Genomic DNA, 25,898 nt, shown 5'->3' with positions numbered 1-25,898 from the left:
AAAAAAAAAACCAGCCTGTGAAACTGTGTGACCAAAATTTTGCATAAAAGATCAGAGATCTTTCTCCTTCATTGCTTTCATCGGTGCTCCAGCTTCACTTGTCCCTAAGGTCATCAGAGTCCAGTCCAGCCTGTGCAGGAGACCTGACCTGGGAGCAGGTGTATGTGCCTTTCTCTCCACCTTATCTGCCTTCTTCCTGCAACCTTAAGGTATCCAGGACACATTTCACATCTCAGCAGCCCTTAATCCCCCACGTATTTGTCCTCCAACAAAGGTTTTATCTGCGGCGTTTTACACCCAAACCTCTACTGCTCTGCTCCTGCCCCACACCATATTCACAGCCTCGTGTTGTTTGCTGACAGACTGGTGCTCAGCTTCCTCTCGGAACTCCTTCGCCATCCACTGCTGCCAAAGATGTCGCACAATATTGGCAGAGCTGCACAGCCGATGCTGTGCCTGCTTCTCTGCTTATACGGTTTGGTTGCAAAGAGAAGAAATGTGTCTGCATTTAAAGGGTCGCTTCTTCGTGCTGGTAAATCACAGCCTGACCACCGCTGCTGTGTGTCTCCACGAACGGACTAATGGCGAAATAAACCAAAAAGCAGTGATGGAGCGAAGGTGCTTTGCAACCTTTAACATAAAAGAAGAGAGACCTGACAGTTAAAATAACACATGGGAAGTAATCATGGATTAGAAGCACTTGGAGGATTTCTTCCTAGTGAACTGGAAATTTTAATCCATTGAATGAAAAAAAATATAATGTTATTGTCAGGCTAGAATGAACTGAAACTAGATTCTGATATATGCAGCATAGGAATACTGGAATTGCCATAAACTGAGAGCACTATTATGCTCCGAGTTTACTGGCAGTAAATTGTTGAGGTGTGTCCGTAGGATTGCATTGAGTAACTGCCCAATTTCCTGAAGATTAATGCTTTGCCTAAGTTCTCACAGAGCTACTGGATGATTAAAACTTCAAACAAATAAACTGTTCAGATTTCTCCAGAAGCCAACATTTTCTGCTTTTGAAATATAAAGTAGGAGGCAATCCATTGTCTAACAGATGAATACTATGGTATAAATAATCACTGCTCATCTCAATGTCAAAAAATACATGAAGAATCTGGAAGTGGCAGAATGGTGGAAAAAAGCAAGATTCTGTGAGTACCCCCTAAAAAATAAATTAAATTTTCAGGAAGTTCCTTCAACCTTTACTTTTATTTACAGATGTGTAACATTCTTTGTTTTTTTTCTCTACAGCATCAGCAAATCATGAACCAGTGTTTTTGTCAGTGCTGTTGCTGCAGATGGCCAATATGTTCGGAAAAGAATCTGTTACGCTTAAGCTTAGGAGGAAGCATTATAAATTCTCAGCCATAATTTTCTGTTATTTGTATAGAAATAAATCAAGTATTAATTCTTTTGTCCATATTCTGCTCTCATTTGCATCACTACATAAATGTGCTAATTTCTGTTCACGTACTCCTGATTTATCCTGATATAGCTGAGAATATAATCTGTCCCCGTGAGTGCAAAGTAAACAAAGAGAAATAGGTAATTAAAGGTATCAAGGACATGTAGGAGAAAGAAATTCTAGTGAAAATCCATCAAATGTGTCAGGACAGACAGTGAAAAACCATGGTATCTAGATGACAGCCAGAAGTGAAAAAGAAAGCAAGCAGAATAGGAATTGTTTTTCTAAAGCATGTTGAAGAAATGCCAGTGTGAAAGATAGCAAGTGAGAATATATTGGAGGTGCCAACTGCAGAAAGCCAAAAAGCCAGGCTATGGTCATAATTAGAGGAAATTAAAAAAAATAGATGGATATTATGATGATCAGGTTATAGATATTTGGATGAAAAAGGGAAAAAGACAGAAGAGTGTTGCTGTAAACTGTCTTTTACTAAAAATTTAATGTGGGTTGCTGAAAACTATTACAAAGTTGAGAGAAATGTAACAAATCGGTGAGAGCAAAGGGGTTTTTAGCCTAACTGAATGGAAAACCAAGAAGAAAATCTGAGCCAAGGTGAAGAAACAGAGGCGATGAGAAATCTGTTAGGGGGTTGCACACTGAAGTTGAAGCAATAGGCACAGAACAAAACGCACTGCTAACAGTTTTCAGTAACCACTCATTCTGCTGCTGGAGTTGTCAGCAATCACACACAAATCTTTAGAGTGTTTGTGAAATGTAGAACCGCTGAACCTTGCAGAAGGAAATAAAAGATATACAGGTAATTGCATAGTTCTCTTTAATGTTAGTACAAGCCTTCAGGATAAAAGCTGTAAAATTGAAGTGACGCTCAGAAGATGCTGAAGGTCTTAAAAAACAGAATTATAAAGATTTATGATTAATGACTTTTGGCCTCCCCACCTTACTTTGAGATTTTGATGGGGTTTTTTTTTTGAGGCAGGAATTTTAGATTAACCATGCAGAACTAGATACAATAAGCTGTAAACCAGTAAGTGGAGGCAGTTTTGAATGAAGGCAAAAGGCTGCAGTTGAAAACCTAATTGCACAGATATGGTAACCAGGAAAGCACACCACAGGGTCACAACTTAAGTGATGAATCACACAGAATATTGAATATGGTTATTTGAGATGTCTCAGTGTATTAGTGTGGGGTTTTCAAAACTGAAAAGCCCCAATTTTGTAGCCTTATTTTAGATACAGGGAAGAGAGGATTTTATTGAGTGTAGCAGACAAATAAAGCAGCACTGGATTGTGCAGGGATGTTGGTGTAGGGTGTATGTTTATTCATCCTTCTGAGCAGATGTGAGCCTCATTGTCTCTTCAAGCTCTTCCCGGCTCTTGTCATGATTAATGACACTTAATTTTTGAAAGGGTAGTTACACTTATATAATGATGCCTTCCAGGATATTTCAGGATCTACCACTCTTTCTCAGAGGTGAACTATAGATGTAATCTCAGAGCAGGGTCTGCTATAAGGAAAAGAATGATTAAAAAAATCCAGAACATGGTCTGTTGGCAGCTGATTCTTGATGTCCTTGCTTGCCCTCTTGGTATTGCGTTACACTTGACCTTCTGGATTGATCTCACACTGTGTCAGACTTTGCCGTCGCTTTCTCTTCAGTTAGTATTGTCATATGGCTCAGCCCACAGCACTCCGGCTCACATGATCTAGATGTCTTAACCATCCAGTATTTTATGAGGATCTCTTTTGGTCCTCAAAGGTCTTAAAAGCACTGTACAGTGAGCACCAGGCATTTCTTCTTTAGTGTTTTAGTTTCCATCGCAGTATGCCTTGGGAGCAAGGCAGTTGTTTTCAGTTACTGTGGTGGTGTTCACATTGCAGCACATGTGAAATGAATTCTTTGTTGATGAAAGGAGAAAGCAGATGTGATTGGAGATCTGTGTACCTAATAACCAAGAGATCAGTTCAGGGGATCAGGTTGGAGCTAGTCTGAAGCAAAGCATGGACTTCGTGTGCAGAGCTGATGTTGAGTCCTCAGCAGGAATTATTCCATCCTGCAAATCCACTGCTCAGGCACCAATGCTGCTCGTCGATGTAGATGTCAGAATCTGTGTTGTAGGAGACTTACTGTAGATCTTCTTTCTATCTGCAAACATGCTTGTGCGAAATGCAGCTGGTGATGGGTCCAGTCCTTCCCGTCTTTGCTTTTCAGTCATCGGATGTTCTCAACTCACTGTTAAGAAACAATACATTGAAACATCATTTGCAATTTATTAACTGTTTGCAAGGTTCTAACGTGAAAACAAGTGTATGCAGCCTCCAGGCTGGGGCGAAGGACTCTCCTTCCTTTTAAGCATCCACTGTAAAGCTGTGGCAGCCTTAACATCTCAATGTGGTTAACCATAATGTTTTGAGGATTAGACGAACTGGGACATTTAGGAGAATCTTATATTGGGCAGACTTTTCCAGTCCTCAAGCTAATGTTGAAATTCTGTAGGGTATTTTCATCGGCTGGGTGTTTGTCTCTTGATTTCAGATTGCAGTTTCCCTCGCAAACATTTCTCAAAATACTTCTGTGAAAATGATTTCAACTCCGTCGAAATATTCTACCAGCTCATATTATCTTTGACTGAGCTGACAAATGGCTTGACAGCGTTCCTGGATTCTGCCAAAATATAATTTCAGAAATGACGATGTCAAGCGAGGTAATAATCTGAACGTTACTGCAGCTGAGCTCTCACGTTCCTGACTTTAATCCAGTTACAAGCAGGCAAGTCCCAAGGCATTTGTTTCTTATTAATTGTAAAAGTTTCTGGTTTGTGTTTCCCTGTTAATATGTGATTACGATTCATGCTTTGCAGTTAGTTTATATCAAATTAAACACATATTCAAATTGTTCCTTAGATAGTGGGGCGAGCAATGGGAATGACCTTAATGTACAGCAAATAAGAATGTACAGCTACTAAGAAGTAGCTTTAGTGCATGTAATCCCATGTTTTAATTAGCTGTTCAAATTCTGTTGGGTTTCCTAAAAAATAAGTAAGAGCTGCTCGGGAATCTCAAACATATATGAATTAGCATTTTGATAGTGTTTTGGAGATGAAGTTTATCTTGTGGTTTTTTTAATGTTTATGTATGGCAGTTGTTTTAAAGGACATACAAATAGATGTTATAGTTTTAATGTAAAACTTATTTTAGTTCCCTTACGAAAATGTGTATCTTAATTCCATGCAGTATTGTAATGACACTAGATTGCCAGGGAATTTAGCATTTCAAATCTTGTGGATATATTTGTAGGTGTATTTTTAAGATGCTGTTGTTTTCAGAATGTTTTCTTAGAATTCTTCAACACCCTCCAAACCCCACTTTCATTCTGGGTTAAAAAGAGAAAAAGCCACCGCTTGCTTTCCTAACCACTTCTACAGTTAGATTACTTTTTAGAGGCATCTACCTCAAACCTTTTTGGAGTACATTCCATGGAACTAGGAACATGGGTAGTCTGAAATATGTATGGTGTTGAACAGAAAAATGTCTTAAGAGCATAATGTTGAGATTTACTCGCTTCAATCTTAACAAATGTGTGGAATTCATAATAAACGTGTATGTGTGTCTGTGTTGGAGGGAAGGTTCAATTAGAGCATGTTTCTGGAGATCTTCGGCACATTTACTTAATTTTATATTCTGTAGAGGCAGCTGCTCTCTAAGATACATATTTCTTCTGATTTTACATCTCTAAGGTTTGGAGATTAGTTACACTGTATGTTTGAACTATTTTCTCAGTTGTTGGAATTCAATAACTAGAATTGTACTAGACCTCAGGTGTAAAATTACAGCTGATCAAAATTCATGTGTTCTCCCGTGTCTTAAGAAGTCTTTATGACCTTCAGTGCTCTTCAGATGTCTCTCAGTGCTGTTTTATTCAGCCTCTGTTCTTTGTTGAAATGCCATTTTGGTTTGCTTTTGACAAATTTCATTATTTAATCCTTTAACAGTGAGTAACTGTAATGTCTAGAGATCGGGAATATACTGTTTGTTTACAGCGGAAGAGTTCAAAAATGTGGTTTTGAGATCTGGAAGGTATATATTCTCTTGAGCCATAGTTGCTTGCTTAGAAGGTTCCTGAGATTGTAGAATAAAGTTTTGCTACATCTTACTTTCACGTGTCATTGTGCTTTCCATGCTGTACATACTGACCTTTTATCACTGACGCGCAGAGGCGTGTGTTCTGGCGAGTTCAAGAGTGCATTATATCTCCCTACAGGAGACTCTTTCAGATGTGTGTCCTAGATCCAAGAATCATGCTACTGTAAAAAATAAAAGGTCATTTAGTTTTTTCAATTTCTTCACAAGATCTTTGCTTCACTACTGCTTTATCACCGTAATCACAGATATGGAAACTATATTTATTGTGGACTTTTTATTTATCTTTTTTTATATTTATCTTTTTTTTTAATTTATCTTTTTCTGAGCAGTTCTGAATATGTGTCAGTAACTGACAGTGTTCACACTGAATATTGTTTCTGTGTGAAATTCCCTGTATACACAATTAAGAACTTTAAATGATGAATCAAAAGCCAATGAAAACATGAATAAAATGTTCCAAGTTTCTGAAGTCACGCAACACCAGTCTAACATATTTAAATCTTTCTACTTGCTTTTTTTGTCCTGATTCTGAAGCAAAATGTGGTCAGAGTGTAGCTAATGTAATGGTGTTTGTTAGTATATCAACTTGTAACTGCTGTAATGATGTAGTATCTGTGATGGTCATTGTAGGCGAGTAGTTCTGTGCCTTTGGTGAACCTTCCAAGAGGTTACTCATCTCCCTTCTTGAGGGGAAGGTACCAAGATAGTTGCAGTGGTCAAATAGAGTAAAATCTTTATCCAGTAATAATGATATTGCCTTTGCTAGCAAATAGAAGCGTGCAAATTAAGTTATTGGATCATCGTTTTCATTGGAAACACAAGTGGAACTTTAGTTTAATTTCTGTGGCTTAAATGTTCAGCATTGATCTGAAGTTACATTTGGACAGCGTTCCGTGGACTTCTTGAGGACAAATTATGCACAAATTCGGCAGTCAGGTGCTGTCTCCTGCTAAAATAAAATAGAATCAATGCATATGGAAGTCTTTGTACTGTGGACGTTAACAGCATTGGCATTTAAATCCCACTGGAACTGTTACTGCAGTTTAGCTATCCTTTGCCCGAACCGGAATATTTTGTTTCTTTGGCCTTTTAATATTACCTTTTTTTTTTTTTTAATTGTGTTTTTGAGCTAAATCCTTTGAAATTCCAACAAAAAACATTTATCTCCAAAATACTATTTCCTCTACTAGATGGCAAGTAGCAATCATTTATGAAAGGTGACTTTTTGTTATTGTTGCTTTACAGCTGACACAAGAAATCAGTTTCTCAATATTCAGAATAATCTGTATTTCATCCATTTAATACTGTAATGAGATACCATCAGTAAGATGTTATGTTACGCACCTCTTATGATTTTTCAGGAAGTGGGTAGAGATAACACAAGTCTGTGAATAACAAAACAGGGGCTTCACCTAAATCAGCCATCTCCAACGGTTATGGATAACCTCACCAGATGATAACAAGTTGATCATGGGATTTCAATAACCTGCTACGTGTTCAAATTGTTGGTTTGGTGACAAACACTACGGAGTGTTTGCTTGAAGGAGGACAGGATTTCTGTTTGTAGGAACTGCTAAATTATTTATTTTCTTTCCATTAAGCTTGCTGTCGCTTTCATGCAATAATTTTTGATGATGTGTTCTTTTTTTTTAGAATGAATAAAATACCCAAAACAATTAACAAAATGCTATTATACGCTAGAATGGAAACCACATGTTTGCAATAGCTCATAGGGTTTCTGAACGTGTAGGACAGTCTCGCACAGCCCATGGTTATTTCACAGACTGCTTGACTGTGACTTTTCCTGATGCAGTTCTAAGAAATTTCAAATATTGGCTGAAACAGACTAAAGGGCTGCAAAGCTGTCCTTTTTGACAGCAGCGTGGTTAGTTTGATTTAACCTTTTACAGAGGCTGTTCTCAACAATACTTGGTGCTAGGTTTTCCTTGAAGCTACAAATGAAATACAAACAAATGCACAAGTGCTCCCAGGGACAGCTTGTTGCTTCTAATTCAATATAATCCATGCAGTCTCTGTTTCCAGTCATTAGTTATGCATTTAAAGGAGTAATTTTAAAGATTTAGGACATAATAACTGGTTTAACTGTCTCTGTAGATCTCAGCAAATTGTGTCACTAAATACCAGTTAGAATTGATTTTATTCGATGGCTATTTATTGCCTTATATGTTTTAACCTTAGATTTGTATATCTAAGTGGAATATGATTAGTATGATTTTATTCGTAACTTTTATTTCATAACTTTGCTATTAGGACAATTACTGCTTTATTTCAAAAGGAAATTATTCCCATAATGGTATTATTATTTTTTTTCAAAAAAATCACGACTCAACAGATTTTTGAAGACTTCTTGTAAAATAAAGCAGGAAATAACTCTTTGTATTTAATCATTATGAAGATTGTTATTCACTGTAAAGCCGTTCTTATATGTGAAAGCAATGGTAGCATCATGATTCCTTTATATGGATGTTGTTCTCCAGATACAACCCCCAAATATTCAGCTGCAAAGGGCCAATGTATCCATCACGAACAGCTACTGCAAATGTACTCTCAAAGCAACAAAGATACTGAAAGTGAAATAACAGTGCCAATGGTTTTATAACCTCAAAGTGTAATGTGTTTAGTTTTCAGGCTGCCTAAAAACAATTGCTTTCTAAGTATGTAATTGGAATCTTTGAATGAAAATTAAGACATGGAAGAAGTTTAGTAGCCGAGTAAGGTTTTGGTTTTCATTGTGGTCTTGGAGTTGTAGCATCTCTTTGCATATCCAACACCAACAAAATCCGTGAGCCCATACATTGGAACACTCCCGAGTTTTACCTTTCTGGGCTTGCGAGAGCTTTACACCTTCCAGCATAACCTGATGTGGCAAGTGTGAAACAGGTGATGAAAATAAAGTTAGGAAGAATCATTTAACTCTAGGCAGGGGGAAGAGGCTTTTTAGCACATGCTAATAATAAGAGTTCATGCAGAAGTGATAATCTGTTTCTGAAGTTAGTTTACTAAAAAAGCCAGTGAAGAATAATCAAACAAAAGTGCTTTTTTTTTTCTTTTCAGTTTTAGGTGTTTCAGCAGCAGCTAGTGTAGGCAGTTGTGCGATTGTTCCAGCCACACAAGTGTTTCAGCTGCGTATGCTGGCACAGTTCTGTGCTGAAGCAGTGATGTAGTTTGTGGCTCACAGCTGGCCCTTCTTCATCCCGCTTGAAGCACAAGCAGAGTAAATGAGCATCTGCTTGCCCTCAACAGCGTAGACATACCCTCTGGCTTTATTCTTACAGATAAACAAAAAGTGGGATGTGTTTTGTTTTTTTTTTTTTACCAAATATTTTTAAATCTTACTAAATTTATCTTTTTTATGAAACAAAAAACTCTCGAAACAGTCGAGCAGCTGGAAGGTTTCTGAGTGAAAGGCCGTATGATTGAGTTCTAAAGAATGACAATTCTTATTCTGACTGAACACGAACTCAGTGGTAACTTCTTTTTTTAATCTTTTTTTCTTAAATCTTTTGCTTCTGAAATTTTACCACTCCAATGAATCATTGTGACTGTGGGTGAGGAAAGCTTGCACAGAAAGTTTTGCCTACCACTTACTTCATTTTGTCAATGGAAACTTCTGGAGAAGTCTTCCAGTTAAACAGGAGTGCCAAATACTGTTTCCTTATATAGCAAAAAAGAACCAAACCAATCCCCCAAATACTTTCAATTTATGAAAATAAGGAAAAAGTAACATTCTTGGCCATATTAAACAGCAGACATTTTACATGTTAGTGGTAGCTGAACAAAAAGTACATAGGCTTTGTACTTTTTGTACTTACAAATTGAGTCTTACGGGACACCTGAGACTGTCATACGTGGTCAAGGATCTTTTCTATGCCATACAGATCCGAGGACTTATTTGGATATGTATTTTATACTGCTATTAATAAACGAGTGTTAATGTATTTATCATTGTACGTGAGTCCAATGTGAGTCCTTTATACCACTTCATTCAGGGCTAAATCATTTAATCGTATTTTTCTTAATGCAGTATTCTGGATAGGTCCTGACATCCTCAGACTTTTCGTTACATATGGTATGACTACTTCAATCTGGAGTGCTTTATTTCAGTTTCACCACTCAACGTTGCTCATTCTTTAAGTCAACCCCTCCACTCCTGGTCTCTCTGGGAAACTTATCACTGAACTTCTTGAAGCTTTCCTCCATCAAATTTAAATTGAGATATCCAGAGCACAAACCCTACTAATTCACTAAGAAAAAGCACCCTGTTTGGATGCATGTTCTGTTTCCCAGGCCAGAGTGAGTGAGCTCAGAGGTGGTTGGAGGTATCTTACTGTGCTTAGGAGTTTGAAGTCGGCTCATGACGCTAATGCGGACTCTGGGTATCAGGGACCACTGGGAAATATTCATTGAAGTACTGGGTGGGTAAAATATTTTCTCTTCCTGGTAAATAAATAAATAAACAATGTGTAATATGCTGATACAAACTATTTGCTTAAAACAGGCAATAGGCCTTGGGGAGATATTTGTGATACAGGCTAGATTGACTTTAGCAAGTGGCAGCTGGTGCTTTCACACTGCTCGGTGTTGGAATGATCTTCTGCACGGCAAGGTAGAGAGGCAGAAAATGCAGCTGCATCTTTCTGGAGCTAATTTTAAAAAAAGCAATGAGCTGGTAATTGGCACTTTACCCAGCTGGTCTTTATGAGGGTAAAAAGGTTTAATGATAGATTGAGAATGGAAGAGGAAAATACTAAGCAGGTTGCAAACCAGTGTTACTAAATGACCCTCCTGGAGATACTTAGAAATTTAAGCTCTTGTTGGCTGGGAGGAGCTGGGCATGAAGATTACCCCCAAAAGGTTATCTGACAGCTCTTGGGGTTATGCCCTTTGTGTATGAGTTTCCTCGGGAAGGATCAGTGAGGAGGGTTTTGTGATGGCTTTGTACCCTGCAGGCTCGTCCAGTTCCCTATCGTCTTCCCAGGTCGTGGGGGAAGACGCTGAACTGAGCTCATCCTGCAAGGTGCAAAAAAAGGGGGATTTTCTGTGGAGTTTTTTCAGTCAGCATCTCATTTGTACTTGAGTCATTCGAATGATTTATAAGCTCGATTAATGCAACAAAATATAAATATTTATGCACGTATTTAGGTAATGTTTGGCTCTATTTATAAACAAGAGTATCTTGCAAGAGCTTCGTTTTGATGAGTAAATAATCATAGAGTGTGCCTGGGTGTTAAATTAACCGTACTTCATTAACTGTTCAAAAATATCAAGTCTTAGGTGATAACTAAACCAAAAAGTGACAATAAATGTGATTTGGTAGGAATAACTGGAATACTTAAACTTCAGGACAATAAGAAGTTGCTGTTTACTTTGTTATTTGGTGGGGGGAAAAGAGAATGAATGTTTGGTTTTACCATTAGTTTATGGGATTTGACTGTATTGTTGTAGTGATTTGAAGGGTATCAAGAGAGAAGAACAGTCACATATTAATGTCCTGGTCTTGGGGTCAGTTTCTATTTGGTAATTTTCCTGCTGTGATCAGTGGGGAACTGTGGCAGACCCAAGTCTAGTTCAGGGTTTGAATTTTGCAAATCAGAACCCTGTGTATAAATTCTGATGAATCTCTGAGTTCTGATGAATGAGATTTTTGATAGTTTTGTCTCTAAGAAAGCTTCTGTGAGCTTTGAAACTGGCACTTTTTAATATGCCCTTTGCATTCTTAGTTTACTATATAATTATTTTCTTGATTGACTTTGTTGAAGGCATATCAATCTAAGTTGGCTGGATTTGACACCCAGGTATTGAATGATAAAAATATTATGCTCTTGTTAAGAACAATAATTTAGCGTGCATGTTATGGCAAAAAGGATTTAAATTAATTCAAAACATGTTTTATCTCATCTCTTGATTGCTCAAATCAAAATAATAAAAATACAATAAAGAACTCGGGCCCAAGTTTAGCAATTTATATTTGCTTTTGTAATATTTTCCTTTTGTTACGATTATAACTTATTTCTCAGTTAAATTTCCTGAGGGTAAAATGAAGCAGGTTTCCATTATGCTAAGTGATGAACAGATACAGAACTGGAAAGGCAGCTCCTGTCTTGCAGTTGAATTGGGTCTGGGGATGGCAAACGGGGGCTGTTCTCTGCGTGAGAGACCGTCGCGGGGTATCTGCCTCGCTGTCCTGAGTCCACGTCTGTCCTAAGTGGACATAGACTTTATAAGGGGGCAGAAAGTAATCTTGTTAATGACCTCATCCTGCACCCAGTGAGAGCAGAACAGAACTCAAGAGTTGGGTTGGGGCCAGTTTGATGCGAGTCTAATTTCTTTTCTGCAAGTGGAAGCTGAGTATTTATTTACCTGTGATGCGAGACATTGGTTCCAGAGACCTGGAAAAACAGGACTGGCAGTAAAGCTCGGTATTGTTCCCTTTGGTACGTGCTCTGTGAGAGGAACAGGTGCTCCTAGAGTTTCAGGTTCGTGTTCATTCCTGGCTACGTACATAGGCCAAGCCAATAAATCACATTTATATAACATTTTGTTGAGCTGAGAGGGTCAGATCCAGTCTTGGTTTGCGGTGTCAATTCTTCTCTTCTCATGCATGATTTTAGGTGTGCAGAGTCCCTTCAGTTAATTAAAAGGTTGATTTAGTCATATACAGCTACTGAACCGTAGGCAAAACCTTCAAAGTGTAAATTCTAAGCAAGGAGAAAGATATTTTTAAATATTTGTTCATCAGAAATTTTTCCCAGTTGCTGTCATCTGTCGTATTGAAGTGGATCCAGGCCTGGGTTTGCGCTCTCTTCAAAGTCCATCAAATAAATAGTCTTTAAAGTCAGCTAGGGGAAAAAAAAAAATGATTAATTCTCTCTTACATCAGGTATGTAACAGATGAGTATGTGGAAAAACACTTTCTGGTGTTCATGTCAGCCAAAAGGAAATGAAAATGCCTTTTTTTTGGTGCTTTATGAGACAGAAATGTGCTATTATAATAGAATGGCATTTGGCTAATAGTGCAGCAGATGAAAACTGGGCCGTGACAGCAAAGGTGGAAAGGTCAGAAAAGAAAGAGATAAAATGATTTCATTTGGAGGTGAAGGTCATCTGAAATAAGTGATTTCACATTCAAAAGGCTGCCGAGGAGAAAATTGATGAATGTTAACATATTTTTATATTGGTTTGTTTCATTCTTTTTTCTTTTCTCATTTGTAATGCTTACGTATTCAGGAAGTTGAGGTAGGTTTTTTTTTGCTTTTACATTGTAAATGTCCATAGAGTGAATAAAAGTATTTACAAGGTATCATAATGCATATTATATTTTAAAATCTTATGATCTAGTGTTAATATTGTTATAAATAAAATGTATTGATACATTGATAATCAGTATTGTGTTAATATCGATTTATTAACATGACAGTAATAAAATGGCACGAGGGACTAATGCATTAGAGCAGCCATAAGATATTTGAAGCACGTTACTACCTGTACTGGTAGAAAGTTCAGAAACACATAAATTTCTGTGTAGTAATTTTTGTCAGGAAGGTGTTTTATTGAATGGGAATGTTGAATTTCTTTAAATGAGCTGATTGTATTTTTATATGCGTATTTTGAATGCCATACACCTGGAAATAGTGTTACGTCGAGGCACTGTACATTACTGTATCAGCACGCTGTTTGTTGGAGAAACTCAGTGAAATGATGGTATCCATTTGCAGAAACATGAGTTCCTCCTCCTAACAAAAGTCTTTTCAGATTAATGTATGAGTTTCAGCGCCTTGCAGAGCACTAGCAAAAGGCTGTCCGTTTTTCAGCTCGGAGCTTTAGATGGTATTTAAACGATACATGGATTTTTTTACTCAGCCATATGTACAGGGTGAATTTCACCTTTACAGTGCCATAACCATTCAGGTACAGTTCTTGCTGGTATCAATGAAATTCCAACGCTGTATTTTCTATTCTGTTTCTATTTTCTATTGTTCAACTGGCATAAGTTACTTTGAACTGCTATTAACTGCGTTGCTCTAATGTATCTATGGTCATTATTTACTCCTATAAAAAATTATGAGATTTATACATTGGAAATCTCAAATATTTTCTTTATTCTACTTTTTTTTTGGAGGGGGCAGGAATATTTTTTATTGTGTATTTTCCCATGTTATCACACTGTAGTTTCAGGCATCTTCTAAAACAAATATAGCTACTGTTTTTCGTTTAAAAAAGGAGTGCTAAGCAGATCTATATAAAGGAGAAAAGGAGGAGTAGGTTTACAGAAGAGATGGGCGTTTTGTAGGGGTTTTTTGTGAGGTAGGTGCATCTTCTGTAAAATATTCCTTTGACACTGAGATTGAGATAACATCCATTTCCAGTCCTGATTTCAAAACTGGTTCCATATGCCAACAGCGTAAGAAATCTTTCTTGGCATTTGAATTATTTAACAGTTTCTGATGCTGAAAACCCAGCAGCAAAGCACCACGTAGGAAAAAATGTAAGCAGGCAAAAAAAAACTACAACAAAAAAAGATATTTTATTGCTGGAAAAGAATTATTCTGCTCAAAAAGCTTAAAATCCAACACTTTTTGAAAAGTGATTAATACTTGGTAAATTTTGCAGTACACCACAGTCCGTTACAAAAGACTGTATAACACTGAAGGAGTTTTTGTATTAAAGCTGTAAAATTCGAAGGCAAGTCTGTGATTCTGTTTCTGGTGCCAAACCACGTACTGCTGAAGAAAAAGTTTAAATATTTTTGATGTATCTGAAATCAGTTATGAATAATAATATTTGTTGTTATTGTGGGACAACTTCACTGTCCATGAAGTTAGTATTTTCTGTCTTTCATGCTGACTTGCAGCGTTCAGAAAGGAATGCTGTACCCTACATTGCATCTCTTAGTGTTCCGTGGGGGTCCAAGAATCCCCACTCCTCCTGAAACAGCCCCGTGGGCTTTTCTGAACCCAGAACTTAAGCCATGATGGCTTTCAAGTCTCCAAAATGTTCCAAGTTAGGGTGATTGGATAGAATGAGAGCATACGAAATTCAGTGTACTGGAGATAAATGGTAAGCAAAGCCCTATGGAAGAACTAATTTAGGTGTCTTACTCACACTGATGGGTTTTCAGTTACTCTCCTGGCAGGTATAAGAAATCTTAGGTGTCATTCTGGACAGCTTGATAAAGACATCTCTTCAGTGCAGCCCTCAAGAAATGAATATAGAATAGTGTATATATTAAGAAGAAAATTAAGATTAATATGCAGAAAAATGTCACAGTGCCATAGAAATTTCCTGTGCTTCACACTTTAAATACATTATTCTGTTGTTGTCGCTTCCTCTCAAAGAGGACACAAGTGAGATACACAGAATATGCTGAAACTACATATTAAAATTGGACTTGAATGGCAGCCCTCCAGGACTGAGGTTGATGGCACTTTGAAGTGGGGGAAACTTTCCTTCAGGTGAATATTTGCTATGTACACAGAATACAAATTGATGTGACGTACAGAAGAGTTTTCCATTCTTTCTACAAACTCATTTGCAACAGTATAATCGTAGGACATTCTGAAGTTCTTGCTTTCTCCATTTTGAAGTCCAGTCAGAATTATGTGAAACGGAACCCCAAGATTCAGAGCAGAATAATGTCTTTACACCAGATTTAAGATGATTTTCAAAATTTAATAGTGGGAACAGTGACAAAAGTGTTCTCTGCAAGTGCTCCTGGACGCTATTGTACCTTAAGTATAATATTTACAATATTAATGCTGTATTTCTGTACACTCACAATGGTGTGAACTACAGGTATTCAAGTAAATAGAGGTATTTTGGGGTTTTCTTTACTGACTTTTCAGCTCACCAGGATGATGTGGATCTCTTTATGTTACCTGAACAAAATAGTTTTTTTATTTGTTATGGAAAGTTGATGACTGATGTGAAATAATACATGGTTATCAGAAAATATTTACTAACGGGCATACTTTGAAAAACCATTTAGGATAAAAATTCAACATGCTGGATCTGAGGAATTTTTTATTCTTTAATTTCTAACCTGTATTTACTATCTTTAGGACACAACCTATGGATAGTCTTGTCTGTTTTGAGCTAAATATGTTAGGATCAAAAGATGAGTTGTTTCGTTTGTAATTTAGTTATGTAAAGTTGTAGTGAAAAAGACTGATTATATTTTTCCTAAGTTTCCTTTTTTTCCTCCCCATGTAGGATGATTATTTCAGAAACTGGAATCCAAACAAGCCTTTTGATCAAGGTAAACTTAGTACGCATTTTGTGGTTGTCTTCTTCTATTTTGTCATATCCGCGTATACTTTGTGCCTTTCTTCCTCCATCTGTCCCATGCATTAGTGAAGAGCTGTATTCATACTCGCATCTCATTCCCAATTTAGTCACAGCTTGAGGTGGTTTATGTAGAAGGGTTTGACTCATCTCTGTATTTTTCAGCCATGTTTTTAAATTCCTATGCATTCCAGTTTATGTTCAGTGATGATATATGTGCTTAGCAATGTTCTCTATAACCATGATTCTTGGTCTAACAGGTAATTTCAAACAGGTATTTTCATATACGTTTCCTTTCGTGTTAAAAGCTTTGCTAAATGAATGTCATAGATGTAGTTACTGAATTTCTTGACACTTAAAGGGCCAATACTTTGATGCCAGTTGTAATGTATGAATTTCAGGGCTGAGTTTCAAAAGAAATATGTGTTGTGCATGTGCTGCTCCTTCAGATAGAGATTCGGTAACTCACATTTTGCACTTTGTGTTGTTGAGTTGTTAAGTCACGGCAGTACTTCAACGATTTCCAGGTTGGCCACCAAAGGACAGGAAAAAACCAAAAAATATTCTAACTGTTGTGTCCAGGATAGCACTGGAAACAACAGCCGTGCCAGGAAAAATAACTTCAAACTGACAATTTAAAATAGCTCTGAAATAACAACTTCACATCAAGCATTCTCTGCTTGGTGTTCACAGCTAGCAGCAAACATTTCAGATGGGGTGATGCGAGAAATTAATTCTAAATATCGTAGATGAAGATGGCTGGAAACAGTGGTAGCCCTGATGTTGTTAGGTGTGTTGGGTTGTGTTTGATAGTTAATGTCTCATCAGTAAAAAACACTGTATGCAAAGACATCTTAGCAGTCTTTCCTCTGAAAGATAGATACAAAAACAGTGCAATGCTGTAATTTTTTCCTTAAAATCAAAATATTGTGTCTTAACTTGGCTATTTGTTGTATTTGTCACTCTGACACTCAGATTCTGTAACAGTCCGTACCGGAGCACCCTTAAAAAGTGTAATGTGAAACCATTTGGGTCATATTTTTCATTATTTCTTGAAGCTTTCTAGTATTTTTTTCAGGATAAATGTTAAAAATTACATTTTGCACAGCCTCTCCTGCTTTGGTACAACAGTTATCAGCTGTTTTATTTGTGGAAGATAGCAACATGCACTGTAAGGCACAGATCGGTTAGCTTCTCTCTTTGCCTTTTGACAGTTGCTCATTTTTCCTGTTTGTATTGTTCAGTGAAGCTCATACGACTCCTGCTTGAGAACACATCTGAGGTGAGGATATTACAGCTGTAAAATCACAGGTAGACGGTAGACTTTTTCCATTGCTTAAGGCGTTTTTAGGATCCTGGATTTCTTTGACTGGCTTTGGTTCATTATTCAGCGTCGTGCCTTTTCAATTGCAGAATGCCAGTGTCCTAGAATTGTATTCAATAATGGTATTTTATAAGATTCAAACTACTTCTCTGAAATTTGAAGGGCTTTTTAAAGGATGTTATCCTGAAATCATTTAGAAAGGAATGATCATATATGCGGTACCTATAATACAATTGAATTTCAGTCATGTGGATCCATTGCGCATTCCTCCTCTTCCTTGGAACCTGTGTTCAAAGTTAAGAGGCATTCAAGTAGAATGTGAGACTTCCATTGCCCTTCAGAATGTGAAGTGTCTAGGGGGATATACAGTCATTGTGATTTTGCGTTCGGAAAAGGTATTCCTGCAAGCAATTACTTAAGCAAGTTGGTGAGCAGGCAGATAGCATTCTGGTTTGGGATTTTTTTTCTTTTTTTTTTAAGAAGGAAGAGTTTGAAGAGCTCGTGGTGAAAGAGTCACCATATGGTACACGGAGAGAAACAAGAAATTGGAAATTACATGGCCTTCTCCAAGTATACCCTCTCCGGTGTCACTGGGATGTAACCAATGGATAATGGTTAAAGAATAGTAGACAATATCAGTGTTGCATAATTGCAGGAGGTGCCCAATACTTGAACTAGTTACTAATTTTTTTTAATAATTGCTTTAAAAAAAGGAAGAAGAGCAAGTCATGGTACAGAAAACCATTTTTGTGCCTCTAGAAATCAATTATGAAGTTATATTTGTGAATCATAGCACAAATGAGAAGAAAGAGTGAATTGGCTAAGAAGAAGAAGGAAAGGCACAAACAAATGAATGAAGGGGTAACTGGATAAATGACAGGCTGGTGGAGGAGATGAAACCACAGTGCTTACTTTTATTTTCTTTCACTTTGAGCTTTGGTGGTCATTTATTTTACTAACAGGGTACATAAAAGGGAGCTTTGTTGATCAGAATTTGAATCATCAAAATTGCTAAAGTGTTTAGGAAGAAAAACACCCACTGGAAGTCTCTGAAGGTGCTTTTGAAGGTTTCACTTTATGTCTATTTCTGTGTTTCCCTGCCAAGCCTGTTCCTTGTATTGTGTGTAAGTGGCTCCCAGGAATATCTTTGGGGGCTTATACATGTTAGAGCTGAAGAGCATAGATTCTCTACCTTTATGGAAATGGAACTTTAGTGTCACAGGAAAGGGAAAGATGATGTTTTTGTCAAAGCGTATATCCACAGAGAGATTTTCAAAGGCATTCGAGGGATTTAGGATTACAAATCCTGTTGACTTCAAATGGAACTTATGCTCCTACCGCTTTCAGAGGCCTTGTGACCCTCTGTCTTCCCAAGAGGAAAAACAAAAAGCTAAATCCTGCCAAAATATTGCAAAAAGATTTTGAGCTGAGATGCTTTAAAACTGTCTTGTTCATTGTGTTACTGAGATGTCTGACTGTGGGCAAAAACACAAATCATTTTAGAGAATCTAAAATCACACATGGATGCCTTGAAGTGTTACAGTCGTACGCTCTTAAGGATTCCTATCTCTTTACAAAGAAAAGGATCATTTCTTTTTCAGTGTAAAATTTCTCCTAGACTGTGGATAGTCTGTTCTCAGAAGGCAGAACGCAGACTAGAGGATTCAGTGTGAGCATGATTCTCTGCCTTGCATAGAGATCTCTGCGCTCCTTTTGTCTCATTTATATCTTACAAATGGATTTTATTTAGCCAACAGGTCATTCTTTTTGACAAACAGCTCACTGCTCTTGGCTATCATAAAATTTGCCCTGACTCGAACACTAAAATAGCCACTCATACCTTTCTAAAGAGAGTTCTTAAGCAAAAAAAGATTACCTTAGAAAACTGTTGCTTAGTTTAGTTACGTATACATCTGAGTCTTTAGAAGCTGACCCCTGTTTTTGTCATCCAAACAATGAAAAGAAGTGAAATCATGTCATGTCGCTGCTTTGGGCCTTATGAATCAGAGACTGACAAAACTAATCCTCATTTTATAGGTACATATAGATATATTTTCATGTGTGAATGTATTTACGCTATCTATATAATGTATTTACACTATCTATATGCGTGCGTTGAGAGTAAACAGGGAGTGCTGAGACAAAGGAAGGATTTCTTTCTCTTTTCCAGATGTTTTCCACCACAGGTGTAATTTCTGTCATCTTCCACACAGAGAAAATAATCAGAAAGGTTTGTCCTAGACCCTTTATGCAGTGCAAGGTGCGAGAAAATTGTGTAATGTGATGTTAATCTTTACTTCTCCATCCTCCCTGGCCCTGACATTTTTTCCACATTGTTCCTTTTGGCTTTGGTGTGTTTAAATGCCCCCCCTATGCTTGCATGATTTTGGGGATAGAAAAGCTTTGATTTTGTATTTTGGTAGGTTCTTGTATCCAGAGAGTCTCTGCAGATCCTGTGGTAAGGAGCCCTGGCTTGCTCCTGTGAACTCAGTAGCAGCAATGTGTTCTCACCACGCAACTGTTATTTTGAGAGGTGTCCCAAGGGCAAATTTTAACTTTGCAACACCAAGGTTCTTCCTACAGTGATTGAAGAGAATAAAACCTTCTCCAGTGAGTGGATGAAAGCAGACAACTGCTTCTCTCCCTCGGTTGTATGGATAATCTGAGCCTTGCATCACTAAGCCAAAGCTAACTTGTGTGAATACCTGCTCTTTGGGACAGATCTACATGTTTTTAATGATCAAAACCTATTTCTAGGTTATAAATCTAAAATCATTTTTGTATATTCTGATTGTGAAGTCTTTATATGGAAACCAGACTGTAGAATGGTGATGAGGAGGTGGAAGGCCAGGGTTTAGAAGTGACCGGAGGTGGCTGGTACCTGCCAGAAGTGGTCTCATAAGGCAGCTGGAGGTTTCATTATGTTAAACAGATTTAAAAAACAGTAGTCAGAAGTTTTGAAAATCGGTTCTGCTTCTGGGCTTGTATTTCATTTGCATCATTTAAAGAAGAGTCTGCTGGGTCAAACCAATTCTGTATTCTTTTCTTTGGAAAAAAAAACCACCCTAGCTTTATTCAGCAGATTGAATTATTTGATTATTCCTTTAAAAACAATAGCATTGTAATCAAGGTGTCTGCTTTCTGCTTGCAATGCGTAGAGAAATATCTGCACGTATGTCTGAAGAAAAGAAAATATCTTGTTTTGTTAATGCATACATGACTTTCACTGCAACGATCCCTAGAGAGTCATGCGAGGTATCTCTGCATAACATCCGTTTTCAGGGGAAGTCAGCTTGAATGGTTCACCTGCGTCTCGGAGGGTACTTGAATGCTCAGAATTTATTTTTAGCCTAGCTTCGAGCCTAGCTTTTTATTCAGCTTGAACCCAGGAGAAACCGATACAAAGGTGAGCATCTTACTGACTGAGCCAAGCTAACGAGGCATTCGGACTGCAGAAGGCAGGAGAGCGTAGAGCCTGAAAATGATTGCTGGTCATTAATATTGAACTCAATTCTGTCAGAGTTATAGAAGCCAGAAAGCAGAAGAGTGGAAGGGGCAGGTTAGTCAGGGTTTTAAAATATGAATCAAAGGGTTGGGTTTTTTTTTCTGACAAGGTCATTTGAGAGTTCTTACAGAGCTTGACAGCTGACTTGACATACACTTTCCTGGTCTTCTCTGTCTACGTGGGAGAAAGAAAAGAGGGAATCGGGGAATAAGCTTAGCATAACATTCTCAAGTCAGAGAATTTGGTATGTTAATTGCGTCTGAAACTCGGCACCTCTTTAGAGTTGTCAGAAAATTAAGTTGAGACTTTATGTATTATTATAAGTGAAAACTTAAACAAAAAATAGGTTTAAGTTATTGCAAATTTCTATTAAAAGTCACCTCTTACTAATTGTAGCAAAATTCTTCTGACAAATAGATGTTATTAATTTTTATGGCAAGATGCACAAATGAAGAGTGCATATTGTTAGGTTTAAAGTTGCTGGGAACAGTTTAGAATGGTGTCCAATTTGCATGCTGTATGGCTTCGTTTTAAAGCATCGTTACCCAGAACACAGGCACTGAGGAAATAGTGGGATACCCTTTGTATTACAGATACTTAAGCTCTGAATCCAAAAAAATGTTTAGAGCATTGAGCTGCTGTTGTTATTAACAAGGTCATAGACGGTCACTGCGAGAGAGGAAAAAACTTTCAGTTCTGTTGTAGTACTGAACTTTTTCCCAAATCTATGTCTAAAACTCTCCGCTGAAGTGTGGAATTGTCTGATCATGGAGGTGCAAGGCTCGCCCTTTCCATTTTGATTGTGACACTGTCAGACGACTCTAGTGACTGAGCTGGACTGAATCATGGAATAGTTTGGGTTAGAAGAGACATTAAAGATCATCCAGTTCCGACCCCTGTGCCATGGGCAGGGACATCCCACTGGCTCAGGCTGCCCAAGGTCCATCCAACCTGGCCTTGAACCCCTCCAGGGATGGGGCAGCCACAACTTCCCTGGGCAACCTTTGCCAGGGCCTCACCACCCTCATCACGAACCTTCTCTCCTGACCCTGTCTCCGGCACTGAGGCAAAGGGGCTGTCTAGAAACCTGGTAGAATTTTACCCACTGCTGGTGACAGCAATCCCAAGTGTTCCAAGCTGCTGGACTCCGAAGGAAAAGGAGCTCCCGATTAGAAATTAGAACTTTGTCTCCCAGCCTTATTTTCACTTTTATTCCCAGTCCTCTTGAGTAACAGAGAAATCTAGGTGAGGATATTACTTCTCAAGGCTTTCATTATCTGCCGTGTGTGGGAAATAAATAAATAATAAATAACTATATAGATAGGTGAATGAATGCAAAAATCTCTCTTCCACTGTACTGTGTGAAAATCTTACTTTGCCTGAATCGGACTTATCAGTGACTGATTGCAATGTCAGACACACCTGTGTAACTTGTCGATCATTATTAATTACAGACATGAACACTATTATTTCAAAGAATTCCCCTTGAGCATTACTGAAAGTCTGAACTGGCAAAATACTCTCACTTTTGAAGAGAAAGCACTACTTTTGAGTGGATTGCAGCCTCCAGGATAGCATAGCCTGGGACTTTCATGGCCCAGAAGCCCCATGGATGTGAATTTGTCAAATTTAAGCTTTATATCTAAAGATGGATTTAAAGGTTGGTATTCATGCTTTCTTGCCTTCAATATCGACTTGTACCTATGTCTTTCCAGTGTCGGAACTGCCAAATCCAGACTCCAGAAATGGCCTCATGCAGCTGTGTGGAGTAAAGTTTGCCTAATATTCATAAGCCTTCCAAAACAAAATGGATGATAATGGGAAGCATGTGATGCAAGATGAAAATCATAGAACCTGCAATTATTTTTGAACATGTAATTTTCTGTTAGCCCAGTTAAGATGTTCTTTCAGAAAAGCCTGAATAAATTCCTTTCAGAGAGTTGTTTAGTGCCGTACACATCTCTAGCCACAAATATATGTTAGTTTTATAATAAATGTTTTCTATTACTGTGCCTCAGATGGCAGATTTCAATTGAATAACTTATTTTGCAATTTATTTTTTGACTGTGGTTGAATTAGTTTTAGAGGCTTATTCATAGGACAACTGCACAAGAATTATGTTTGTAAATCTTCAGTAAATCAGTACAATTTTAAAACATGCTCAACTGAATCAACAGAAAACAAAAGCTGAGATGTAGCACATGAAATACGCTGTCTTCCATCAAATGCATTTCAAGCGCATATGGCTGCTTACAGCCTCCAAGCAGATGCACATGGTTCTCTTCAGGTGTTGTGAGCATAATGTTATATTCCTGGTAAGCTTTTAAGCAACCAATTTTGTCATTAAATACAGCATCAAGATGACAGAGATGGGGTCCCTGTCTGTGATTGTGTTGTGGCTGATGTGCTTTCAACTGAGACAGTGATCGATAAGTTGCTTGTCTAGGATTGTATTAGTACTTGGGGAGCACTTGTTAGTTTTGTCGATAATGGCGATGGCTTTCTGGTAGTATTTCTTTCTTCAATGACTGCGAAGCAGGCTCTTAGCAACCTGCTTTAGTTGAAGGTGTCCCTGCTCACTTCAAGGCGGTTGGACTAGATGACCTTCACAGTCCCTTCCAAACCAAAGCATTCCATGATTCTCTGAGTTTTACAGGGAGATTCATGCCTCCCCATGGTCATCCGGCTCCCGTTGAAGTCAGTATACTTTGGGGAATATCACAGCCCATTCCTGCTCTCACTGGCATCACTTGCTGAGCAAGGGTCTCCTTCCTTTTGCTTCAGTTCTCTATGTGGGAGTTCACTTCCAGAAACATACCTAAACCTTTAAAAATGTACTGTGTTTGGAAAATACATGCCTGCAGAGCTTCTCTCCTTCCTTATTTGTTGTAAGAGAGACCCCGGTATATTATTCAAACTAACTGCTTTGGTTTGTATTCTGATTTCACTAGGTCAAACCAACCAGGGGCAAAATCTCCAGCTTTGAAATATTACTTGACTTCAAATATTGGATTGCATAGCTTTACACTGCACGTCAGAATGAGTTTTAAATCACCAGCTGGTCAGAAGAATAATTTGCACAGGTTTTAAATACGTTTATGTGGTTGTGAGTAAATAGGTGATTACTAACTGTCATTTGATTTTAATTGAAAAACAGGAATTCCTGTGAAGACAAAAAGTATATGGTAGAGTGGTAATGGCTATGAAAAGGTATAATGCAGAATTTCTAGGAGGAGAAGCGCATCAAAGTAATGACAAGTTGTTTCAAAATCAGATTTCAGTAAGCTGAGAGTTGGTAAGGCAAAAATTAGAGGGGAAAAGAAATAATTGGTAAGGATAATTGGCATTTCCTTAATGTAAAAGGCACAAGTATGAATTATCCGAAAGCCAAGAGCTTGGTTAATGACAAAGCTCTTCGTGACTCCAATGGCAAGCAGTTAGGTAAAGGAAGCGCAGATAGGTGGAACTCTTAAGGGAGCACAAACCGTAGCCCCAAACTCAAAAAGCCAAGTACAAAATGAGATGTTCGGGAAAGAATTTAAGAAAAAATTTTTTTACAAGTGTATTAGAAGGAAGAGAAGAATCAAGAGAAATGAGGGCTCATTGCTCAGTGGAAGCACTTATATAAAGGGATTGCTACGGAGGCCAGAGCATTGTTACCTCTCTTTGCTTTGGCTTTGGCTTTGGCTTTGGCTTAAAAGGTCAGCTGTGATCAGGTGGACATTTTAATGAATATCTTCAGCCAAAGTGTAAGGTTCTGCGTTAGGGAAAGAACAGACTAGAGTAAATTAGATGTTTGCAAATCAGCTGGAATTGATCTTAATTTTTAAGATACTAAAGGTTATCTTTGAAAAATTGTGGAATTGTAAAAGACTGGGAAAGGACAAGCAGCATGCATATTTTTTTAAAGTTAGAGAAAGGAAGAAGACATGAAAATATATCCCATGAATTTAACCTGAAATCTTGGAGAAAAGGTACTGAAATAAATATTAAAGCATGTATTTCTTAGCATCAAGAAGATAAGGGGATGAAGAAAGCCGGTATGGATGTCAAACTAAAGTAATTTTCTTCTGTGACATTTACAAGCCTTAAGACTCAGGGATAAGCTTGCAAGTATCACATATCTTGACTTTAATAAGGCTTTTGACGCTGGCTTACATTACTGTCTTATAAGCAAGTTAAAGAAATGTTGTCTAAAAGAAACAATTATCAGGTGGCTACAAAATCAGTTGAAAACTACATTCTGGTGATAGCTGTTAATGGTTCAATGTCAGGCTGGAAGGATGAATAGAATATGGCTCCTCTGTAATCTATACTGGGTCCAGTATTCACCATTTTCATTAAATCGTAGATGCTGAAATCAGTATTCTATTAAATATAGCACAGTAATATAATTCAGTCACCTTAAGAAATTTAAGAGATGTATTAAAGACAAAGTTCAGTCTTGGCAGATGTAAAGTTCTTTACTTAGGTAAGAATAATAAACTGCACAAAACAGGATGAAAACCAATCAGATAGTCATAAATTCTGAGAAAAAGAGGAGGGGGTCACAATGGATTACAAATAGAACATGAGTCAATAATGTCATCCTGTTGGAAAAAAGGCAAATGTTACCCTGGCATGTGTAACTATGAGTAATCCTTCGGCTCTAGGCAGCACCAGTAAGACTTTGGCTGGAATTCATTGTCCAGATTTGAGTACCAGGCTTCTAGAATAGCATGAATCTCCTGGAAGGTACCTAGAGAAAAGTAATAGATATGATCACAGTGGCAGAAAATACATTCTGTGAAGAAAGACTGAAGGACTCTCTTCTGTAGAGAGAAAATGAAAACAAAACAACAACAAAAAGAAACCAAAACAACCCACAAATCCTATTTTGAAATCCATAAAATTGACTGCAAAGGGGAGGAATTGTTCTCTGCCCATTGTGCATTCAATAAAGAACAATATGTTTACACTGCAGCAGAGAAGATTAATTCTAGCGTTGGTAATAACAGCAATACTTAAACATTGGGAGATATATTTTAAAGAGGATGTAGAGTTTCTGTCTTTGAAGATGTTCTGAAACATGTTAGATAAATGTCTTGCAGATAAAGACACATGGATAGCTAAGGTAGCTGTGGAGAAGGGGAACGGAGTCAGCATCCTTCCCAGAACTGCCATTCTAGCACTGTGAGTCTGTGATTGTATT

At 37.7% G+C, this 25,898-nt stretch overlaps 1 protein-coding gene across 1 annotated transcript in view; it reads left to right on the top strand.

Moving 5' to 3' along the window:
- Positions 1-25,898, top strand: part of SPOCK1 (SPARC (osteonectin), cwcv and kazal like domains proteoglycan 1) — a 294,412-nt gene that overhangs the window by 81,193 nt on the left and 187,321 nt on the right. Inside the window, exon 3 of the mRNA XM_054079892.1 lies at positions 15,807-15,852. Within this exon, the coding sequence (XP_053935867.1) occupies positions 15,807-15,852 (46 nt within the window). The remainder of the gene's footprint in view (positions 1-15,806; positions 15,853-25,898) is intronic.

This window comes from Cuculus canorus, chromosome 14 (genome assembly GCF_017976375.1).
Source record: "Cuculus canorus isolate bCucCan1 chromosome 14, bCucCan1.pri, whole genome shotgun sequence".
Taxonomy (NCBI): Eukaryota; Metazoa; Chordata; class Aves; order Cuculiformes; family Cuculidae; genus Cuculus; species Cuculus canorus.
This window is presented reverse-complemented; position numbering and strand designations above follow the sequence as displayed.